We start from the raw sequence: 20592 nt of genomic DNA, 5'->3' as shown, positions 1-20592 counted from the left end.
TATACAGCAAATTACAAATGATATGTGAAGTACATGCAGAATGGACAACTAAAAAAGTACTAGTTTAGAGGAGCAGCCAACTTCATTAACTTCACCAGCAGAATCATTGAGGATGGCAAGTTCTTGATGGCTGGGAATTATATGGACTGTGATGTCCACTTACAGCTACTTAAAAATGAGAAGGATTGGGTGCATAGTTATCCATAATGATGGTATGATGCTACTCTCCTAGAATACCCAAAATAATAAACACAATTTTCTCCAAATACCATCGATTAAAAGGTAAAACAAAATGAGTTAATGTGCAAGAAATTTCAGGGTGTCCTTAAGGGCTAGTGTTTAATTTTTGACCGTATAGCCAATACAAATATCCATCAATGTTTGTGCTAATCGTCATCTTCCTCCTTTTTCCTTGTCTCCTCCTTCTTAATGTGTGTTGTGGAAAATTGAAGACACATTTCTTACTTGTGGTTGAAGAAACTTGAAAAACACTTCTGTTGGATTTTGTTGAGCTTGATTGTTAAAAAAACAAAGTGGGTCTATTGATTTTTAAATATTTAAGTTGAACCTACTAATTGAACATGGTTAGAAAGTATTAAAATGTTTGATATCAAATTTAGAGTTGATTTGAACTAACTTTGAAAGTAAATATACATTGATGATTTCTCATAAAATTTTAGTGATTACGATACAATATGTACTAAAATTGATTCTCTAGAACGTATGACCAATTGATCTTATAAACTCCTAGTAATTCATACAACTTTTTAAACATGTCAAAAGTTAAACCTTAAAGCAAAATGACCCAAAAATTGCTATACTTATCTTAAAACAAATCGTGTCAAAAGTGTAAGACTACCAACCTCATACGCTATTTTTGCAAATCACCCTGCAAATTGCCCACAAGATATTGGGTCAATACCAGCCCAAAAGACAATTAGATAAACAAACTTACCTGGGCTCCCCTTCCAATTCTAACCATTTTCTCACATTCTTCTTTCTTTAAAATGTAGAGAGTAAGTTTTATTCCTTCCTCCAAAAATCTCTGTGCATCATCTTTCTGCTTATTAATGCCTTCACTACTTCACCCAAAATCCCTTAAATTTTCCACTTCTTTTCCCCCCATTAAATCAACTGATTAATTCTTCGTTTATTTAAGTCTTCGTTAATCGGATCAACGTTGTTGTTGACAATTTCCGGCAATGGGGATTTCGTTTAAGGTCTCCAAAACCGGTACTAGATTTCGACCCAAACAAGTAGTACAACCCGAAAAGGAAGAAGACGACGACGTCGCTTTTGCAGCTACAAAAGAGAATCAATCAAATTCCGCATCTGCTGCTGTAAAGCTCACCGTAATTCTGTTTTCTTTTTTTCCCGAGATATTCGTATAATTATTTGTTATCTGAGTCTAATTTGATTGAGTTTTGCTCTAGCTAGTGCCCCAAAATGTTACTTCCTCCGTCCCAGTTTATGTGACATAGTTGAAATTTCGAGAGTCGGTTGAGTTTATTTGATTGAAAGCTCATGGTAATTCTGATTTTCTTCAATATTGTAAAATTATCCTTTCTATGAGTTTGATTTGATTGATTTACTTGCATATTGAACTACCAATGTTTGATTCTTTTACTGTTGCTCTAGCTAGCGCTCTAATGTGTTACTCCCTCCATACCAATTTATGTGACACGGTTGGAATTTCGAGAGTCAACTGAGTTTTTATTTGATTGAAAGCTCACGGTAATTGTGATTTTTTTCAATGTTTCATTTCTTGGTCAGTATGATATTTTTAAAATTAATCTTTGTATGAGTAATTTGATTGAGTTACTTCCATATTGATTTCCCACTGTTTGCTGCTTTTACTGTTGCTCTGGCTAGGACCGTAATATTTTACTCCCTCCGTCCCAATTTATGTGACACAATTGGTATTTTGAGAGTGAATCAGGTTTTTATTTGACTGAAATTTCTTTAAATGGGTTTAAATATTTTAAGTAGCTAATTATTGTGATTTACAACACTTTTTATGTAGTTTTCAAATATATTAATTTTATTTCAAAAATTTTAAAGCTTTCTATGTCATGAAAAAGTATCCCTCATCAATTCTGTTTCTTTTCAAGAACCACTCAATTTTTTAACTTCATTGATAACATCCTCCTGTCTGCCATAGGGCGCGGTTGTTGTGCATGGAAGCAAGGATGTTACCAAGGTCCCCGGTAAGTGAAGATTTTGTGAAGGCCTTCATTTATATGGGGAGAGGACAAATAACTCAGTTGTTTCTCCACTTATTTTGCCAGTTTTTAAATTTCAAGAGTAGTGCATTCTTCAGTGTTACAATTGTGCTTTTTGTTCTATATTGAGCAGATAATGAAGTTTCCTTCACATTGTGCCTTTTCCTGGATGGATATTCTATTGGGAAGCCCTTTGAGGTTTGTTATTAATCAATCTCATACTATATAATGGTTATCAGGTTTTTGGGCTGAGTGTTTTTTGTTTTCCTTTTCAATTGCAGAACGAATATGGGCATCAAACCTCTGAAAATGTTCCGAAATTATTGCATCCATATGATAGAGCATCTGAAACTCTCTTTTCAGTAAGTGTACTGTCATCTTTCTTTTTTCTCTTTCCTTTATTTCTCTCTATATCTGGGTGAGTGGATCATCTGTTACTTTGTTCTTTTGTTCCTGAATTCTTTTCTAACAAATTCACAGCAAAAGAAGATACTGTAAAATATCTGACAAATGGTAATAAACCACAATCATCTATCAAGTTTTTCCGAATGTCTATACCAAAAGAATTTTCTCTTTACAACAAATATATGCATGAATTTATGATATTCTTATTCTTAATTAACCCTCACAAGACAACTTTCTATGCAACCCAAATATGTCCATAGTCTAAACTTGCATACATTGATAACCTTTAGCTCGACATCTCTGTCCTAGGTAGCACCTAGATAAAAGCCCGGGTTCAATATCCATGATGTAAGGCTCTGTGCACCAAGTAGGTGGTGCCCCCCTTCCCTCGCCGTTGTCTTACAAGCAATTCAAACTCACGATAATTTGTTTTCTCTAGATTATCCATCATTAAGGTCACATCCTGCTCCACACCTACCAAGCGAAAAAAGCTGCTCTGTCGTGGTATCCAAATATATTTAGCACCACGTTCTTCTCCTTGCCTTCTGTTAACTCCATGTATTTGGTGCCGATCCTCGATATCCTATTTTCATTTGTTGTTGTTGCTTCGTCATAGCTCTTGAGCTGCTATTTAACAGTAGTATATTTTCGCTAAAGTCTAGTATGATTGAGAGACACAAACTTAATGCTAAGTTTTGAGTTGAATTTATCTGTGTGGGTTTTTCTATAAGTTACCTGCCCATATACTCTTGATCTGTAAAACTTTGTGGTCTAGTCATTTTCATTTGGATAGTTTTTTGCCTATATAATAATAAGTTGAGTCAATAGTAATTGAACTGGAGGAGTTGAAGTCCCACTTGATTGTGGGACTGCTTACTGATGCCCAAGCCATTCCACTTGTTACTCTTTCCGTTCCAGGATGTACTTGGCTATAGTATTCCTGAAGCAACCAAGTTTGCGGTAACATAGATGATAACCGGCTTGTACAAGTTTGTTCGACTATCTAGTTTGTATAATTGTACTGTTAACTTTCTCAAAATAAATTTCTTTGTATATTTATGCACCTGGAGGCAATTGAGTCTGGACATCTGCCTGGTGATATTTTGGAGGATATACCTTGCAAATACGTTGACGGGACCCTGGTCTGCGAGGTAAGGTTTCTGGTCCAGAAGAGCAATTATAACTTTTATAAGATTTAGATTATCATGGGTAGTACTTCTTCAACTTGTATTCACCTTCTTGTGAGTAGAGAGTTGTTGATTGTTTGTCTTATGCTATGAGATGTTAATACACCCGCTGCTTCTTAAGAAATATATGCTCCCTCCATCACAAAACACGGAGTTGGAGTGCTAGAGTTAAAGCATCTAATATTCAGTTTGGACTTTGGATTAGGACATCAACTTTTCAATTTTTTTTTTTTTAAATAAAGTTACATATTTGGTAAGATTTTCCAGCATAGCTTTTTACTCTTGTAATTCTAAGGCCTGTTTTGTAAACGCTTTTCTCAAGCTGACGGTCTTATTGGAAACAGCCTCTCTACCTTACCCAAGGTAGGGGTAAGGTCTGTATACACCCACCCTACTCAGACCCCATTAGGTATTATGATGTTGTTGCTGTAGTGAAGTTACATATTTGGTAAATCTGTAGGTAGAATATTTCATAAATCACAGTGTTTTATAGTTAAAACTTTTCGGCACGTTTCAATGGATCTTTGTAAAAGTTTTTTTTTTTAATATCCCGATACTAATAGTGTCATTGAACAAGGGAGACAGAAGGAATTAAGTTATGGGTTTAGAACTTCCAATTTTGCCTCCCTACTTAATGGAAGAGATCAAAACAAGAAACAAACTTTTAACTGGATTTCAGTCAATAAGCTTTTTCATCGACTTTATCATTCTTGCTGTGAAAATAGAAATCTCCAGTTATGGGTTTGGTGTTTTTCACTATAGGATTTATTATTGTACTTCATCATCTACTTTTTCCTAATGAAGACTTAAAATTTGCTACCTTCTACATTTCTTTCTTTCCTTCTAAAATGACTGTCACCATTCCTTTCCCTATCACATAAACATAGAATTAGGATAGTGTTTTATTCTTAATTTGGATGGGATTACTATTGCAGGTGCGAGATTATCGGAAGTGCTTCTCTGAAGTTGGACAGAATGTGCCTTCAGTCACTGGTTGTCCCATTATCAACAGAATATGTCTTAAAATGTCTCTTGAAAATGTGGTGAAGGACATTCCATTGATTTCAGATAGTGGTTGGACATATGGTGATATGATGGTTAGTAAGATTGACCCCTCTTAGTGGCATTCAAATGGTTTTGTATTTTAAAAAAATATTCTCTTATACTGTAGGAAGTCGAATCCCGGATATTAAGAGCCCTGCAACCACAGCTTTGCTTAGATCCCTCCCCAAAGTTAGACAGGTTCTGCAACAACGGAGCTTCCCCAAAGGTAATGTGGTTTATCCATCTTCATGTGGTAGAAAGAGCTCGTGTATTTAACTCTAATGTATTTCATTTACAGATAACATTGGGTATAGGCAATCTAAGGAGGAGGAGACTAAGACAGCTTCCAGATGTGATTGCCACGTCTAATGATAAGATTCATGGGAAAAACATTTGCATAGATAGAGTGCCAGAAAGTTCAAGGTCAGGAGACACTGGACAGCTTATGCCGCAGCCTGCTCATGAGAATCTGATCCGACAAAATAATGGACCAACCAATATGTTGGCACTAAGAAGTAACAGTTTCGGGTCTGAGACCTCTATTCCAGCATCGCCTTCGGTATCTCACCAACCAAAGCATCAAATGGGGGTTGTGAGTCCAAGAATCATGCAAGACCATAGGTCTGGAGTTTCAAATGCATCAGTAGCTTCTCCTGCTGCGCCAGAAATGATGCTTTCATATGCAGATGCGATGAGTTTTGGTGCTGCTTCTTTACATGGTAAGAGAGAGAATCATGAAGGCCAAGCATCTGCTCTGTCCAACTTAAGCAAGAGGGCAAGGTTTACTCATATGAGTGCTGATTCCAATCAACAGCAACTTACAGGAGGACAAATAGATGGCTCTCATGCTCCAGATTTGCACTGGAAAAATCCTTTATTACAGCAGCATTCTGTTCCCAGGGGAATTCCATATGCTAATACAAACATACAAAAGTATCCCCAACACATTTTTGAAGGGGGTTTGAACCAGGAAGCTGGAACGATGCCATTCACTGCAGGACAGCAAGGAATAAAGTATAACTTAAAGGAAGAACCTGCTGAGATAGAGAGATTAGAGAAATTAGAGCCAGGAAGGACTAAAAATGAGATGCAGGTGGTGGAATCGGATATGAACCTTATGGAATCCCAGCAGGCCCGACTAAAGCACAGACTGCCCCAGCAGTTTATACGGTCTGGCTTTCCTCAGGCACCCTGGAATGGCCTTGGTCAGCCTCTTGAAAATAGTCTCCGGAAAGAGGACCCATTCCAGAACCGGAAAATAGTGCACAGTCCCCGTGTTTCTGCAGGAGGTTTGCCTCAATCTCCTTTATCGTCCAAGTCTGGAGAGTTCTCTAATGGTTCTGTAGGAGCTCAATATGGTTCAGCTGTTACTAGTGGACTAATACAATCAATGAAGGAGAAGCAAGGAGCCACATCTGTTGCTCCAGCTGGTGGAACAACATCTATGACTTCTAGTGCCAATGATTCCATGCAGCGGCAACACCAGGCTCAAATTGCTGCAAAGCGGAGATCCAATTCTGCTTCGAAGAACCCCGTGATGAGTGGGGTTGGTTCTCCTGCCAGTGTCAGTACAATGAATCTTCCAATAAATGCAAACAGTCCTCCCGTAGGGTCTACACACTCAACTGACCAAACCATGCTTGAAAGGTTCTCCAAAATTGAAATGCTGACAGCTAGGTATGTTTATAGGACATTATTTTTGACTGTTTAGATAAAACTACTATTTTGAATCAGCAGAAGTTTATTATGTCAATCGAGCATTTAAATTGTGTCATATTGGTCAAAGGATTCACCTCACATGCATGTGTAACCTTTTGATAACTGGTTCATTCAAAATAGTTTTTGTGATTGTATTCCGTGCTATAAAGGAGCTTACTGGTTCAGTATCTGTGGTCTTTAGAAATGCCAGCGTTATTATAATAGAAGCTGTCTTATGTGGGACAACCAATATTTACTGGTATGTGACATGTATGTGCTGTTGGTTGGTTGGGGGGGACGAGATTGTTCTGCTCTGATATTCATAAAATTTTATGCTTAACCTTACACGTATATCGAATGATCATATGATAATGCCAAAAATGTAATCAAAGGTTTACGGTGGAAAAAGGTAGAGGCAACAGCTGCTTTGTCATGTTGCCTATTTCTTGAATGACAGCTTGAGGAAGATATTTGAGACTGAATTAAGTGAACTTTTAAACTCTTTGCCAGGTTCATTGCAAATTATGCAAAATGCTATCATGTGAATGCTCAAAGATTACAAGAGCTCAAAAAGAACACAATCCTTTGTTTGTAGTTCTTCCAAAAAAAAAAATGACTAGAGTTTCCAAAAAAAAAAAATCAATTTCGATTTCAATTGAAAAAAAAGGGACTTGGCAATGTTGACATGGGATGGAGGGATAATCGTATCTTTGTTCCTGGTCTCTGTTCTGTCGTTTCTTTGTCATTCCTACAGTAATGATCGTGTTTTTCCCTTTTTGGTGATAAAATGACATGGTCTTTAAGCTATTTCAATTTTACTGCTTAAGTTGTCCATTTGGTTTCTTCAATTCTTTCGCCTTGCACCCTCAAGTTTTTAGCTAAGCCCAGTATGTGCACTTCTCTCCTATAGCCTAAAGATCATGCCTGAAATCTATTGCAAAATGCATCCAATGCTTACATCTGAGTTTGTCTGTATGACTTAATGGGTATTAATAAGAACTTGTGCTATGATTGTGCTGGAAATTACACCCATATGACCTTGGAAATGGGTGGTCTTGAACTTGTAACCCCCGGTTGCCCCAAGGGCAAAACTTCAGCAGCAAAAAGTTAATACTTGAAAGTCTTGCGCATGAGGCAAGCAAGGCTAAAAGTTGAAGACCACCCACCTCCATAGCCATTCCCCCCCCCCCCCCCCCCCCCCCCCCCCCACCTCGCCCCACACAAAACCATACATATCTGTATATATATGTTCCTTTTGTCCCCATGCTTGTTCAAGTGAGAAATCAAGTGATCTTTATTTCTTACTTTCAGATGTAATGTATATCTTCTTAGTTATCAGCTTGCTATTTTAACTATGTATCTAAAGCTTGATATTACTCTTATATTAAAATCCTCAGAAGCTCACGTCAACAGTCTGAATTTCAGGTTCCAACTTAATCCCAAAAAGAGCAAGATCGAGGAGTACTCTAGCAAGAAGCCAAATGCCTTTCCTACTCAACAGCTGCTAATTCATCTATCTAACGATTTAAACAATGAGAATGTCAAAGACGAATCCTGCAAAATGTCATTGTCAAAATCATTAATAGGTGGCAGCACAAATGTGTGCAAAAGAAGAGTCTTGAATATTCTGCTGCCAATACTCCAAGGTCTGTCCATGATTGATACACTCTCAATCTTTATCATTTGCTATCCTCTAACTGATCCTTTGACTTGATGTTATCTACTAGGAAATGGTTCATATGTTCATAAGTTACGGACTAGAATGATCATGTCAGAAAAGCCAAATGATGGCACTGTGGCACTGTGTATTGGAGAAATAGAAGAGGCCGACTTCACGGTTGCAGAGGATTACTTCCCAACGCTGCCAAATACTGTGAGTGTTGTGCACATTATTTGCTTGTATGGCCCAGACTGGATACCCTCCTTTTGGTGTCCCATTGTACTTAATTAATTCTGAAGCCAGCTGTTCTGAGCTGAATTTTTAATTTAAAAGCCACATGGAAACCCTTAAAAGTGAAGTGGAAGATTGATAAGTAGTCCATAACTCCTGGATGCCAATCTTCATTCTCAAAAAAACTCCTGGATGCCAATCTTAATGTTGTAAATGTGTGCAATACTCATTCAAACACATTAAATTGGCTTGAACCTATTCAAGGCTAGCAGTTGGATATTTTGATCAAACCAGCACTAAGATGGTGCACTAGTATTTATATCCAAAAAGCACGAGTGTAGTCCCATTTAGTTGTGCAGGAGCTAATAAAATCTTTCATTGTTTCAGCATCATTGCCATACTCAAATTTACACCAAAAAGAAAGCAAAATATACAGTCAGTTGGATATTGTAAGCATTTTAGCTTGAAGTAAATTAAAAGAAGTCGTATCGAGATAGATCCTATAGCTGTTCAAACTATCTTTCTGTAGCAGTTACACAGAGTAGAAAATGCTGATCAATTTTGAGTTGAGCTATGGTAACCTTCCACGTATCTCATTGGGGGAGTTGTCCTTAACTTTACTTGTCAAATGTCAGTATCAGTCTATCAAATATTTGATGACAGTAACCTTTGATATGGATCTGTCAATATCTTTGATGATGTTTGCCTCGGATGAATTCTGGATTTCAAACATTTATCGAATTTCTTCAAGATGTGTCTTACTTAAGTAACAGAAATAACTAGGTGCAATTTTTGAGTAACTTAGAGACATCAATTCGTAAATATGGTAAGGTGTATTTTGAATCAAGGAGACTTGGAGGAGGGCTCATGTTAGCTTCTATAAGAGTCATCTTATTTTCACATTTGTTTCAACCATTTTAAATTGGGATGCCAGTGGAAGAAATTTACACAGTTCTGTTTCTTATGTCTTAAATTTTCTTGTGACAGCACTTTGCAGACTTGCTTGCAGCCCAGTTTAGTTCACTGGTAAGTTAATTGTGTAAAATCTAAAGCGCTAAGGATCAATATTGGTCCAGCAACTTGTCCTTATTTTTCTGTGCACCAATGTGTTTGCAGATGGCACACGAAGGATACCATGTGGAAGATAATGTTCTACCAAGACCAATCAGCATGAATCGTGCTTCAAGTAATCAAACTAACATGCCAGGAATGCCACTAAATGGGGCCGTAGCTGATCTGCAGCAATATTCCGAAGGGGTTTCTGGTCAGTTGTCCAACGAGCTTGGAAGGTCCTCTAACGCTATTAATTCATCAATAAATTCACCCCAGAACATGCAAGGCCAGAGAATACTGCCTTCCGGGAATGCTCAAGCATTACAAATCTCTCAAGGACTCCTGACTGGGGTTTCAATGCCTTCTAGACCTCAACAATCTGATCCATTATCCCCTCTGCAGCAACAGCAACAACAGCAGCAGCAGCAGAATCAACATCCTCTGATACAACAGCAACATCCACAGTTACAAAGATCCCAACTAATGCTTGCTTCTAATCCACTTGCTCACCTAAATACAACTGGCCAGAATTCCATGCACTTGGGTAATCAAATGGCTAATAAACCATCGGCATTGCAACTTCAGCTATTACAACAGCAACAGCAGCAGCAACAACAACAGTTGCAGCCACAACAATCCCAGTCACAGCATCCACAGATGCAGAGGAAAATGATGATGGGCCTTGGTAATGTAGGTATGGGGAACATTAGCAATAACATTGCTGCACTTGGTGGCCTTAGCAATGTTATGGGCATGGGAGGTGTAAGAGGAGTTGGTGGACCTGGAATTTCAGCTCCAATGGGAGCCATCGCTGGCATGGGCAACATATCTCAAAACACAATAAATATGAGTCAGGCATCTAATATTAGTAACCAGATCAGCCAGCAATATCGTAGTGGTGCACTCACTCCACAACAAGCTGTTCTCATGCATACCAAGCTGAGAATGGCACAGAACAGATCAAATATGTTGGGGAACCCACAGTCAAGTTTAGGTGGTATTACAGGAAATAGACAAATGCATCCAGGCTCTACCGGTCTTTCAATCTTGGGCTCTCTCAACCGAGCTAATATGAATCCAATGCAGCGACCAGGAATGGGTCCAATGGGTCCACCAAAGCTAATGGCAGGTATGAATCATTACATGAACCCGCAGCAGCAGCAGCAACAGCAGCAACAACAACAACAACAGATACAGTTACAGCAGCAACAAATGCAGCAGCAACATATACAACAGCAGCAGCAATTGCAGCAACAGCAGCAAGAGACAGCTTCGCCTTTACAGGCTGTAGTTTCACCTCCTCCTGTGGGCTCACCTTCAAATATGGCAATCCCACAACAAATGAACCAAAATTCCCAGCAGCCACAACAGCAACAACAACAGGCCAGCCCACAGCAGATGAGCCAACGAACTCCGCTGAGCCCACAGCTGAGTTCAGGGGCTATCCATCCTATGAGCACTGGTAATCCAGAAGCATGCCCAGCAAGCCCTCAGTTGAGTTCACAAACCATGGGGTCAGTAGGTAGTATAACCAATTCTCCAATGGAGCTACAAGGTGTGAACAAGAGTAATTCCATTAATAATGCTTAACTGAGATGGAAGCTTCTGCTTCTTTGAAACTGTAAGGTGTCGGTATATCACCCTGCCATGTCTATGTATACATCTGGTCAGGTTACCGTGAAAGATGAAGCAAAAGGGTGTCTCTGGCTAGTGATATCTTTGAAGGTTGTGGAACATGGATTGTCTGGTTTATTGAATCCTTTGCAATTCGTCTTCTTTTTGCTCGGCAGAGTGAAGAGACAGCTTTTGATCTCCTGAGCAGGCTGAAGAAACTCATGGTCCATTGTCGAAGTGTGATAAGCTGGTAGAGCAACTATAGCAACTATTATTCTAGGTCAATATGATCCTTAGTAGCAGATTATAGTTCACATCATTTCTAGTGATATAAAGGATTTACTTCAGTCTTTTGCATGAAGGCAATGTGGTTGATAAACGTGTAAATGAGTACAATATTTATGTGTATATAGTTTCTTATTTTCCTAGTAAAAGAATTAAAGTTGTTGGAGCAGAATCTAAACTTTGACATATTTTCAGATTAAACAAGTAAACTGCTTTGTCTGTGGTTGTATCAAATGTGACGAAGTACTCCGATAGGTAATGCTTGTGCCATTGCATACAAGTTCATGTTTGCTTTATATTTCTTTGACTTTATTTCGTAAATTTAGTAGTATTTGAAACCTTGCCATTTTTTTTTGCATTTAACTCTCATCAATTTCTCTGGTTGAATCCAGAAACCAAATTCTGCCCCTAGTTGGTGCCGATTTCATCTTCTGCTACATCTAAGACTTTCGAATCACAAAAAACTTTGATTTGCTTCTGATCTAGTTGAGAAAGAACAAGACAAACTCAAAGGCATCTTCAGGTGTTAATGTTGGTCAATTTCAATCTCTCTGTTCCCAGATTAGTTGAGATTGGACATATGAATCTCTCTGTTAACCTCTGGATAAATTTACTATTTAGTGATTCTACCAGCGTTAAGAAGTATTCTTACACTCGTTAACGTACCACACTTCCCTTTTTATTGATCATCATAAAACAAACCGGCAAGCCATCTAGTTTAATCCTAGAATCTGGGAGGCTAAAGTTTTGGTGCTTATGTTTATAGTTAAGTTGCATACAGTTGCCATAGAAAAGAACACTCGATTATAAATCAATTTACCAAGATTCATCTCCAAATCAGTTAACAATTTTAAATCAAAATTAGAATTTTGGCCTTTCCATTTGAGCTTGAGAGTTTGCTCTGCACATTACAGTTAGGGAATAGAAAACAATTAAACAAGATCAGAAAAACAGTTTGTTCTTCAATTTTTTCTTTTTTGGGAGCAATGATGCTATCCCCGAGACAAAAGACTTGTAACCCGAACAAAGGAACCAAAAGTAATGGACCTGTGAATTATCTCCCAAAGCTTTCTTACTGGCTGTTCTTTCACTTGAATGTTTAAATTTCTACAGAATCATGCAGGTACTTGCAACTATGCCCATAGTAGCATCTTCCTTGAGCATAAAACCAGCAAGGCTTCTTTTGTTCCTCGCCCTGTCCTTGAAATGGACGCTTTGCAGCTCCTGCATTACACCAACCATTCCTTGCTTGCCAGTTCATATTTTGTGAATGGCCATACGTATACATGTGACCATGTTCACGCAATGGACTTCTACTAGTATTGCAGTTGTTGTAACCTCCATCGCTATAGGTTGGAATATTATGTGCATTAGAGTCATGCATTCTTGACAGACTATTATAGTTGTTCGTGTTACCTCCATAGCTAGAGCCCCTCCATATTGGCATATGCATATTTGAGTTATACACTCTTAATGGAATCTTTGAAGGATTAGAAGGGTAGCTTTCTCCAAAGCCTTGCTGTCGCTCCCTGTAAGAACTTGGATCATTCAGGTTCACATTAGTCAAAGGTTGCCTCTGATTAGGGAAGACATTTTCCTGTATGACATTTGTAAACTTTCTGCATTCCTTTTGTTCATCTTTTTGGCTGTTGTCCACCACTTCTACCTGAGGCTGATCTTTCTTGTTCACGGAGTTCATCAAGAGAGAATGCAGCTGTTTCCCTTTACTGTGCGCTATATTCATTTGGTGTTGATGTGGCATCCTACCTTTACTCTCAGCTACTGATTTTTTCTCCTTGTAACCTGTGCTTACCCTGGGTTATGTAGGCAAACAGTTAAGAAAGTTCATTATAGGTATTCACTAAAATGATTCAATGTTCAAAATCAAGTAAGTTGGTATAGTTCATAAGGCCATTCTACCAATCTAATTCCTAAAATAACCAAAATTATCATGGCGGTACCTATTTTCCCTTTGCAACTTCCGCATTTCCTTCTCTTGGACACGTGTTTCCCTGTTAGACCGAGCAACAGAACCTCTCGCATGCTTTTCAGATAAAATTTTCTGCCTTTCTGCTTCATCGTCCCATTTCTTCAAATGCAATATAAGCTTATAATTACCATATGCTGCAGTAATGACAAGTGCAAGTACTAGAAATTCTTAGTACTGTTCAGCAGACCTGTCGCAAAGTTTTTAACCTATAGAGATTTCTGCCCTTAATGAGGAGAGGATGCAGTGGAGGCAGCGGCTTTTCCCCTTTACTCCACAATACCTCAACCTGATCAGAAAGGAATCTTATATGAAACAATGCAAGAAGTGTAAGTACAGTCAAAGCCAAAATAAAGAAGAAACGAAAACAGAAGAGGTTTGGTCAAATAATTGTTGTATATACAAAGAACTTTAGTTGAAAATAACAACTACTCATTCCTCTTCTTGTTCCCAAGAGTTCAATCTAAATAGATTGCTTTTTAAGCTCACCGTAAAGGTATGTTGCTGCTTTTTAGCACCATAGCTCTCTTTCACAATCCTCCCTGCTACTATTCTTGTTCCACAGGGAGGGCCAGTAGCACTCCTGGATGCAATGCAGAACCTGATGAACCACAATCATAAATACATGACATCTGCCACTATTTTTTCACAGCCTTTACGTGCATAAAGGAAGACCCTAAAGATGCGTACTACCACTTATTAGAGTAAAGATTTTACATTTCATATACATTTTGTTCAAACATAACAACATCCCCAGTGCATGCGTCCCCTGCATAATACAAAAAGTATAGATAAAAATGACAATGTCCAAAAACTTCCAATTCATCACTTAAACTATAATGCTAGATTCCTCTAGGAAGACAAACACAAGGTAAAAAGCTATGTTGATTATAATCACAAAGACTTTTCAGCAGATACATAAACTCTGCCTTCGTTATTCTCAAGGGGCTAATAATCAATAACCATTTGCTATGATAAAACTGTTCATCTACTTAAAAATTCTATCCATAGCAGATATCTGTACCTTTGCAGTTCAATACGAAACTAGACGGGGGATACTTCTCCTCTCCACGACCATCAAGGATGCTGAAATACAAACAGAACTTGCTTTAGGTATAACGTTTTGATGATTAAAAGGTAAACCTGAACAAGCTGAAATCAGGAAAGTACTCAGTGTGCTCTTTAATTCGCTGAATAAGTGTAGCTTTGCTACCCGTCAATCTCAGCGCATGTTTCCTTAGGTAAATCTTACATTGCTCCACTTTCAATTTCTCAATCTGACCAGCTGCCACCAAGTAAGCAAAGACCAATAAGTTTTTGTATACACAAAGGAAAAAAAATGCGAAATATGATCGATCGAAGACAATAACATCAAAACCTTTTAATCCCTAGAGCTAGCAATATTGAAGAATTTTCCAGTTATCTTATTCTGAAGATTGGAATTTTACTTCTCTCTCCAAAACAAAAAACTGCAGATCATAGAAACTAGAAGAGGTTGCTTATTACTATTTATAAATTAATAAACACAAACTTTCAGGAATAACCATATTTATGCAAGGGGTGGTGTCTTGATAAGTGTATACTTTTGAAAAGACAAAAAGGAAAATCACATCATTAGCTATTTATAAGGTTTCTTCAACCAATAATCACACCACAAAAGGATGTGTGATGCAACAGATGAAATCCCTCCCTCCTCTCAACTAGAAGTCTCCTATTTGCGCCAACTCTATACAACGAGAATTTAGATTAGTGGGGATATAGTGGATTCCGAATACCAGATAGTTAGACCAAACAAAAAAGAAGAATACTCACCAAGATTGAAATGATCCCAACACTTTTAAACCATCATATCATGAAATCAACATGTGAAGACAGAAAAGGAAAGAAACAATGTTATTTAAACCTTTGATTGTCTTCTGAATAGTTTCATAACTTCTCTGATCTTTCTCACCAAGCTTTGGATCTGTCTTGTCCTCGTCCTGCTCTTCCTCAACACTTTCTTCCAAAGCCTTAGAAACATTACGCCTACCGTTTAAGAACAACACGAAAAGCAACAACCCATGTCATTTTTATTTTTTTTTGCAAAAACTATGTTTCTTTTCAAGGAATACATTTGCATGTATAAAACATTTTTTCCTTTCAAAATTTCAGTACATGCATACAAATACGATATAGTAACCAAAAGGCAATGACATAACCAGACTGCAGTGGCGGATCTGGTATTTTCATTCAAGGGTCCAAAAATATTTGAGGGTATTCAACATCTACAATATATATACACACAAAACAACAATGTAACATGCCCAGTATAATCCCGCTCTGTGGGGTCTAGAGAGGGTAGAATATACTCATACCTTACCTCTACCTCATAGGCAGATAGTTGTTTCCGATAGACCCTCGGCTCAAGAAAGATGTCCAAAGAAGTCCAAAAAAGTAATAGACGTATAGGAAATGACAAATAACAACAACTCAAAACATCTACTACATATATTCATGAAAATAATTTCAACCTTTTTTGAATATATAAAGTGTTAAAAATATTTTCCCTTGGAAGAGAGTCAGATAAACCCCTTGCCCCTAGCTAGATTGGGATGACAGAAACATGGAGAAAAAAAGAAAAGAAAAGAAAAGAAAAGAGATACTCATATTATAATTAATTACCTGGCAGACATATCCTTAGACGAATTGTGTTTTTTAATGGAGAGTTTAGAGAGAGTTGATCTAGTCTCCTCCTCAAGAAGATCAAAAGTTGGATCATCATCAGAATCGTAATCAGTACTATCGCTGTCTGATACATCCATTTTCGACTTGTTTGATGATGATGATTGAAGAGAATGGGTGTCTGATACTGAAAATCAGCGTTCAAATAGGGTTTAAATTTGAAAAATATTACCGTTAGTTGGATTGCTTTCCTGAAATTGCTGCTTTGATTGGACTGTTTTCCCGGCCTCAATGGCTGAATCACAGACGGGTCATTACTCATCTGCCCAAAAGTTCTATTTTACAACCCACAAATTATGTCAAACATGAAAAAAGTTCTGTATATTTCCGAAATATTGAAAATGATATGTAAATATCCTCTTTTATATTTTTGAGTTATTCATGACCTTACCGTCTAACTTTAAATACATATATACCTCCAAATTATTAAAAATGATACGTATGTGACCTTCAATTAGAATGTGCACGCCACGTGTCCTCATCCTAAAGAAATTAACTCATTTCTCTTTAGCAATTTATCCCTTGACCTGCCAACAAAATGTTCTATGGCTGAAATTAGAAGCGAGTTTCGCCCGCGTATCCTCATCGTAAAAAAATGTTTTGTGACCACATTGGTTTTGGTTCTCCAAGAAATAGGTGTGGGCAAAACTAACTTCCAACTAATTCCGACCACATAACATTTTGCCAACAGGTCAGGGAAGAAATTGCTAAAGGAAAATGTATTAATTCCTTTAGGATGAGGATATGTGGCACGCACGTCTAACTAAAGGAAAATGTGTTAATTCCTTTAGGATGAGGATATGTGGCGTGCACCGTCTAATTGAAGGGTATATACGTATCATTTTCAATAGTTCGGGCGTATATACGTATCCAAAGTTTGACGACAAGGGTATAAGTAATCCAAAAGTATAATGGAGGGTATTGACGTACCATTTTCAATAATTCAGGAGTGTGTATATATATATATATATATATTTATAACCTTTTATCGTTTATTAAACGAGTAACAGAAGTAAAAATTAAAGATCATCCCAATTTATGAACAAGCTATTAAAAAAAATGATCGGGATTGAGGCTTAAAAGCACAAATACCCATATTTAGGACCCTATTTAAGACGACTTTATTTATTACTATTTGTAAAAGAAAATTCTAGTTTGAGAAGTTACAAACTCCTGACCTATGAGTCTGAAGTTGGGCTTCGAACTCCAGACAATTTGAAAGCAAAGCAAACTTCCGATAGATTTTACCTGAAGTTTGGATTACCCAGTCTAATTTGGTTTGGTAATCCCAAATTTTAAAATCCTATATTTCAAAATTTTAAGTATCAATATAGCAGTAGGTGTGGATATATTAATTGACCTCAACCAGGGGTGGCTCAAGGAAGTCTCAGAAAACGTTTGCTTTAGCCTCTAAATATTTTGAGAACCCAAAAAATAATTTTAAATAATAAAGAAAGAAAAATGAACTATCTATTAATTAAAATGTGTACTTAATCAAACACATGGCAAAATAAGGGCATTTTTCCAAATAAAATGGCAAAATAACATTGAAATAATTTAGAAAAATATTTTTTTGGTTATTTTTTTTTGTGATCTAGAATCATTATTTCACGTTGTTTGAAATTCAAGTGTAGACACATAATCTTTTACCCTCCCGAATTTAATATATATATTTTTCGATATTAAATATTTATATTTGGTATAATATTATTTAAATTTTTATTTTATTTTAATAAATTTTTATTAAAAAATTAATTAACTAAATAAAGTTAATTTTGAGATATTTTGTTTATATTTTTTTGAAATAATACGAAAAAACTTTTCAAAAAATATTTTCTTTTAATTTGAATTTTTATAAATAAGCTAGTAATTTTATTTTCTCTTAATTATATTTTATTTTTAAGTTAGTTATATTTTTATTATATTTTTCTTAAGTATAAAAAATTAATTAGTTAATATTCTTTTATTATTATTATTATTATTATTATTTATTTTATATATAATTTATTTATTTATTTTAAGAAAAAAAAAGAAGGAGATCATTATCCTTAAAAAAAAAATTCAAAATTTGAATCCTAAACTACCCTAACTACCCCCAAATTCCCTTATTTAAGGACTCTTCCCCACCCTCAAAACAGACGTACATTCTGCCTACATTATCAGACACAGAGAAATAAAAAGAGAGCAGAAAAATCAGAGAAAAAAACATAAACTGAGAGAAAATCAGAGAGTAAAAAAAAGGGGAGAAGGAAAAACAAAGAGAAAATAAAGAAGAGAAAGAGTCAGAATTCGAGTTCCAGAGTTCCGTTTGAAGTTTTCGGTGACGACATTCGAGTTCCTGCTTTAATTTATCAACAGATTCCTTCCTTCCTTTTATGTTCGTTACAGACTTCAAAACATGATTATGAAATAGTTCTTAATTTAGTTTTGGTGGAATTTAAAGATTATGATATCGTTACGTTCAATATATATCTTTTACTGTATGTACAAGTGGCGGTGTGATTATTTACTACTATCTAAAATATAAAGATTCATTCATGTTTAAATTTGACGTCATGTTAATCTTTGCTTAGTGATTTTGTAAGCTATTAATTTTATATATTGTTTTTGTTATTATAAGTTTGTTTATTGATAATGGTATTTAAATGACGATTGAGTTTAAATCATTGATTATCGAAAGTTAACTCTTTATGTTGGTAGGAATTGTGAAGAACTATGGAGTGCTTTGAATTTTATATTAAGTAAAGATTAAATTTTTCTTAAAAGAATATTCACGAGTTTAGTTATTATCACTGAATAGATTTAGTTAGCATTTACCTTAGTTTAAAATTATAAGAATATGTTTTCTTTTTAACACTAAAGCTAGATGAAGATTTGTTAAGATTAGTCGGTCTTTACCTTTAAACTTAATTTTATTTTTATATATTTTTTTTTAATTTTCAAGTTAAACTTTTAATAGATCTAAAATAATTTTTTTAAAAATAGATAAGATTTTATTCACATAATATGGTTATTTTATTGTATATATTTTTGTTATTATTATTATTTTAAAAAAATTATTATTTGTTTATTATATTAATCTCAATGGACGTGTTTTCGTGAAATACTTTATTACAATTTGTTTCGGATCTTATTTAAGTTAATCTGGAGTATTTTCTAGGCTTATTAATGTGTTAAGAATACTAAGTTGCACCAACTTATTGATTTGGTTTAATTTCTTAGTGATATGCTGACAATGGATGTTCAGGCCGAAAAAATATATTTATAAAGAGAGGCTCATTAATTTATGCAACGTAAAATAAGATGGGTTACCAGAATTTATTCAAAATCTGTCATAATAAAGAAGAAAAAGGGGAAAACATTTGTGAGGGAGAGAGATGAATTGTAGATTAATTTCAAGATTCGTTGAAAAATTTGAAAGAAAAGAGTGAAAAAAATTGATAAGATAAGATTGTCTCGAGTTTATAAGAGACAAAACACATGCTTTTAATGCTAGATAAATTTTAGGTATTTATAAAATAGTTTGTGTCAATTAAGAATGCGGCGCACGCATCTCTTTGAGACATTTAAAATTCAAGGATACAATAATGCATCTTGATAAATATTTTTCCTAAAAATTAACTTTCACCGATTTATTTAATATAAAATATATAGACAATTTTGCTATAATAAAAATGAGCGAATCTAGGCCTACAAACATAATTATCAAAATAGTTTAAGTCAAGATAAGTCAATGAAAGCGACCGTGCTAGAACCACGGGACTCAAGGAGTGCCTCACACCTTCCTCTCGGTCAACAGAATTCCTTACCCGATCTTCTGTTTCCGCAGACCATAATAAAGAGTCATTTCCTTTTGATTAGGGATTCAAAAAAAGGTGACTTGGAACACCATAACTCAATTTCAAGTGACGACTCTGTTAATAAACTAATCTCTATTCAATACTGTCACTTTAATTGGAAAAATCCTTCGACTCCGCTCCTCGGGCGAAAAAGGGGTGTCACATCAAGAATCTTGACTAATTAATTCAAATATGGAAGGCTAAAAGTAGGTATCAACAACAATGTGTGAAGTGTAGTTTTGTGAATACATACACTGTCATCATGAAGTAGAATCACTTACAGTTGATGTCTTCATGAAGTGTTCTCTAGTGTAATAAGGAGCTCAATATGCATACAATGTTTTGCTTTTCAGCACTGTGTTTACATAATTAGTAGAAACCAATACCTTAATATGTAACAAAGGTCATTAGTAAACAAGGGGGTTAGTCAAGTGCATGAAACAGAAATGACAAGTCAAATCTTTTCCTTCATTATTGTGTTGTATTTGTTTCTTAGTGCAATTAATATTGTTGCTGAAGCTTTTCTATTTTCATTATTCCATTTCATGACTAAATTCATCATGAATTCTAGCAATATCTGCCTCTCTGTTTACTGAATTTAGGGACTCGTGTATATTGAAAGTCATCATCCTAGTGTCGATGTTAT

General features: G+C 35.9%; 2 protein-coding genes across 3 annotated transcripts; one reads left to right on the top strand and one right to left on the bottom strand.

The window, feature by feature from the left end:
- Positions 1–975: 975 nt before the first annotated feature.
- Positions 976–11568, top strand: LOC107876057 (protein PHYTOCHROME-DEPENDENT LATE-FLOWERING). Of its 2 annotated transcripts, none has more exons than XM_016723039.2 (12): positions 976–1340; positions 2162–2207; positions 2356–2420; positions 2504–2584; positions 3698–3778; positions 4750–4911; positions 4986–5084; positions 5157–6535; positions 7982–8202; positions 8284–8429; positions 9435–9473; positions 9564–11568. In XM_016723039.2, exons 1-12 carry the CDS (start codon positions 1203–1205, stop codon positions 11088–11090), a joined length of 3984 nt encoding a protein of 1327 aa, XP_016578525.1. In that variant the 5' UTR covers positions 976–1202; the 3' UTR covers positions 11091–11568. The 2 variants fall into 2 exon arrangements, with proteins under 2 accessions (XP_016578525.1, XP_016578524.1); XM_016723038.2 differs by having other exon boundaries at positions 982–1352.
- Positions 11569–12214: 646 nt separating this feature from the next.
- LOC107876056 (zinc finger CCCH domain-containing protein 62) lies at positions 12215–16444 on the bottom strand. The gene is made up of 9 exons (XM_016723037.2): positions 16048–16444; positions 15290–15411; positions 14557–14671; positions 14411–14472; positions 14104–14155; positions 13876–13987; positions 13577–13675; positions 13361–13488; positions 12215–13213 (listed from the first exon to the last, which is right to left on the bottom strand). The coding sequence occupies exons 1-9, from the start codon at positions 16185–16187 to the stop codon at positions 12499–12501; spliced, it is 1545 nt and encodes a 514-aa protein (XP_016578523.1). The 5' UTR covers positions 16188–16444; the 3' UTR covers positions 12215–12498.
- Positions 16445–20592: the final 4148 nt, after the last annotated feature.

This window comes from Capsicum annuum, chromosome 6 (genome assembly GCF_002878395.1).
Source record: "Capsicum annuum cultivar UCD-10X-F1 chromosome 6, UCD10Xv1.1, whole genome shotgun sequence".
NCBI classification, from domain to species: Eukaryota; Viridiplantae; Streptophyta; class Magnoliopsida; order Solanales; family Solanaceae; genus Capsicum; species Capsicum annuum.
Note: the sequence above shows the minus strand (reverse complement) of the source record. Positions and strands in the feature narration are given on the sequence as shown.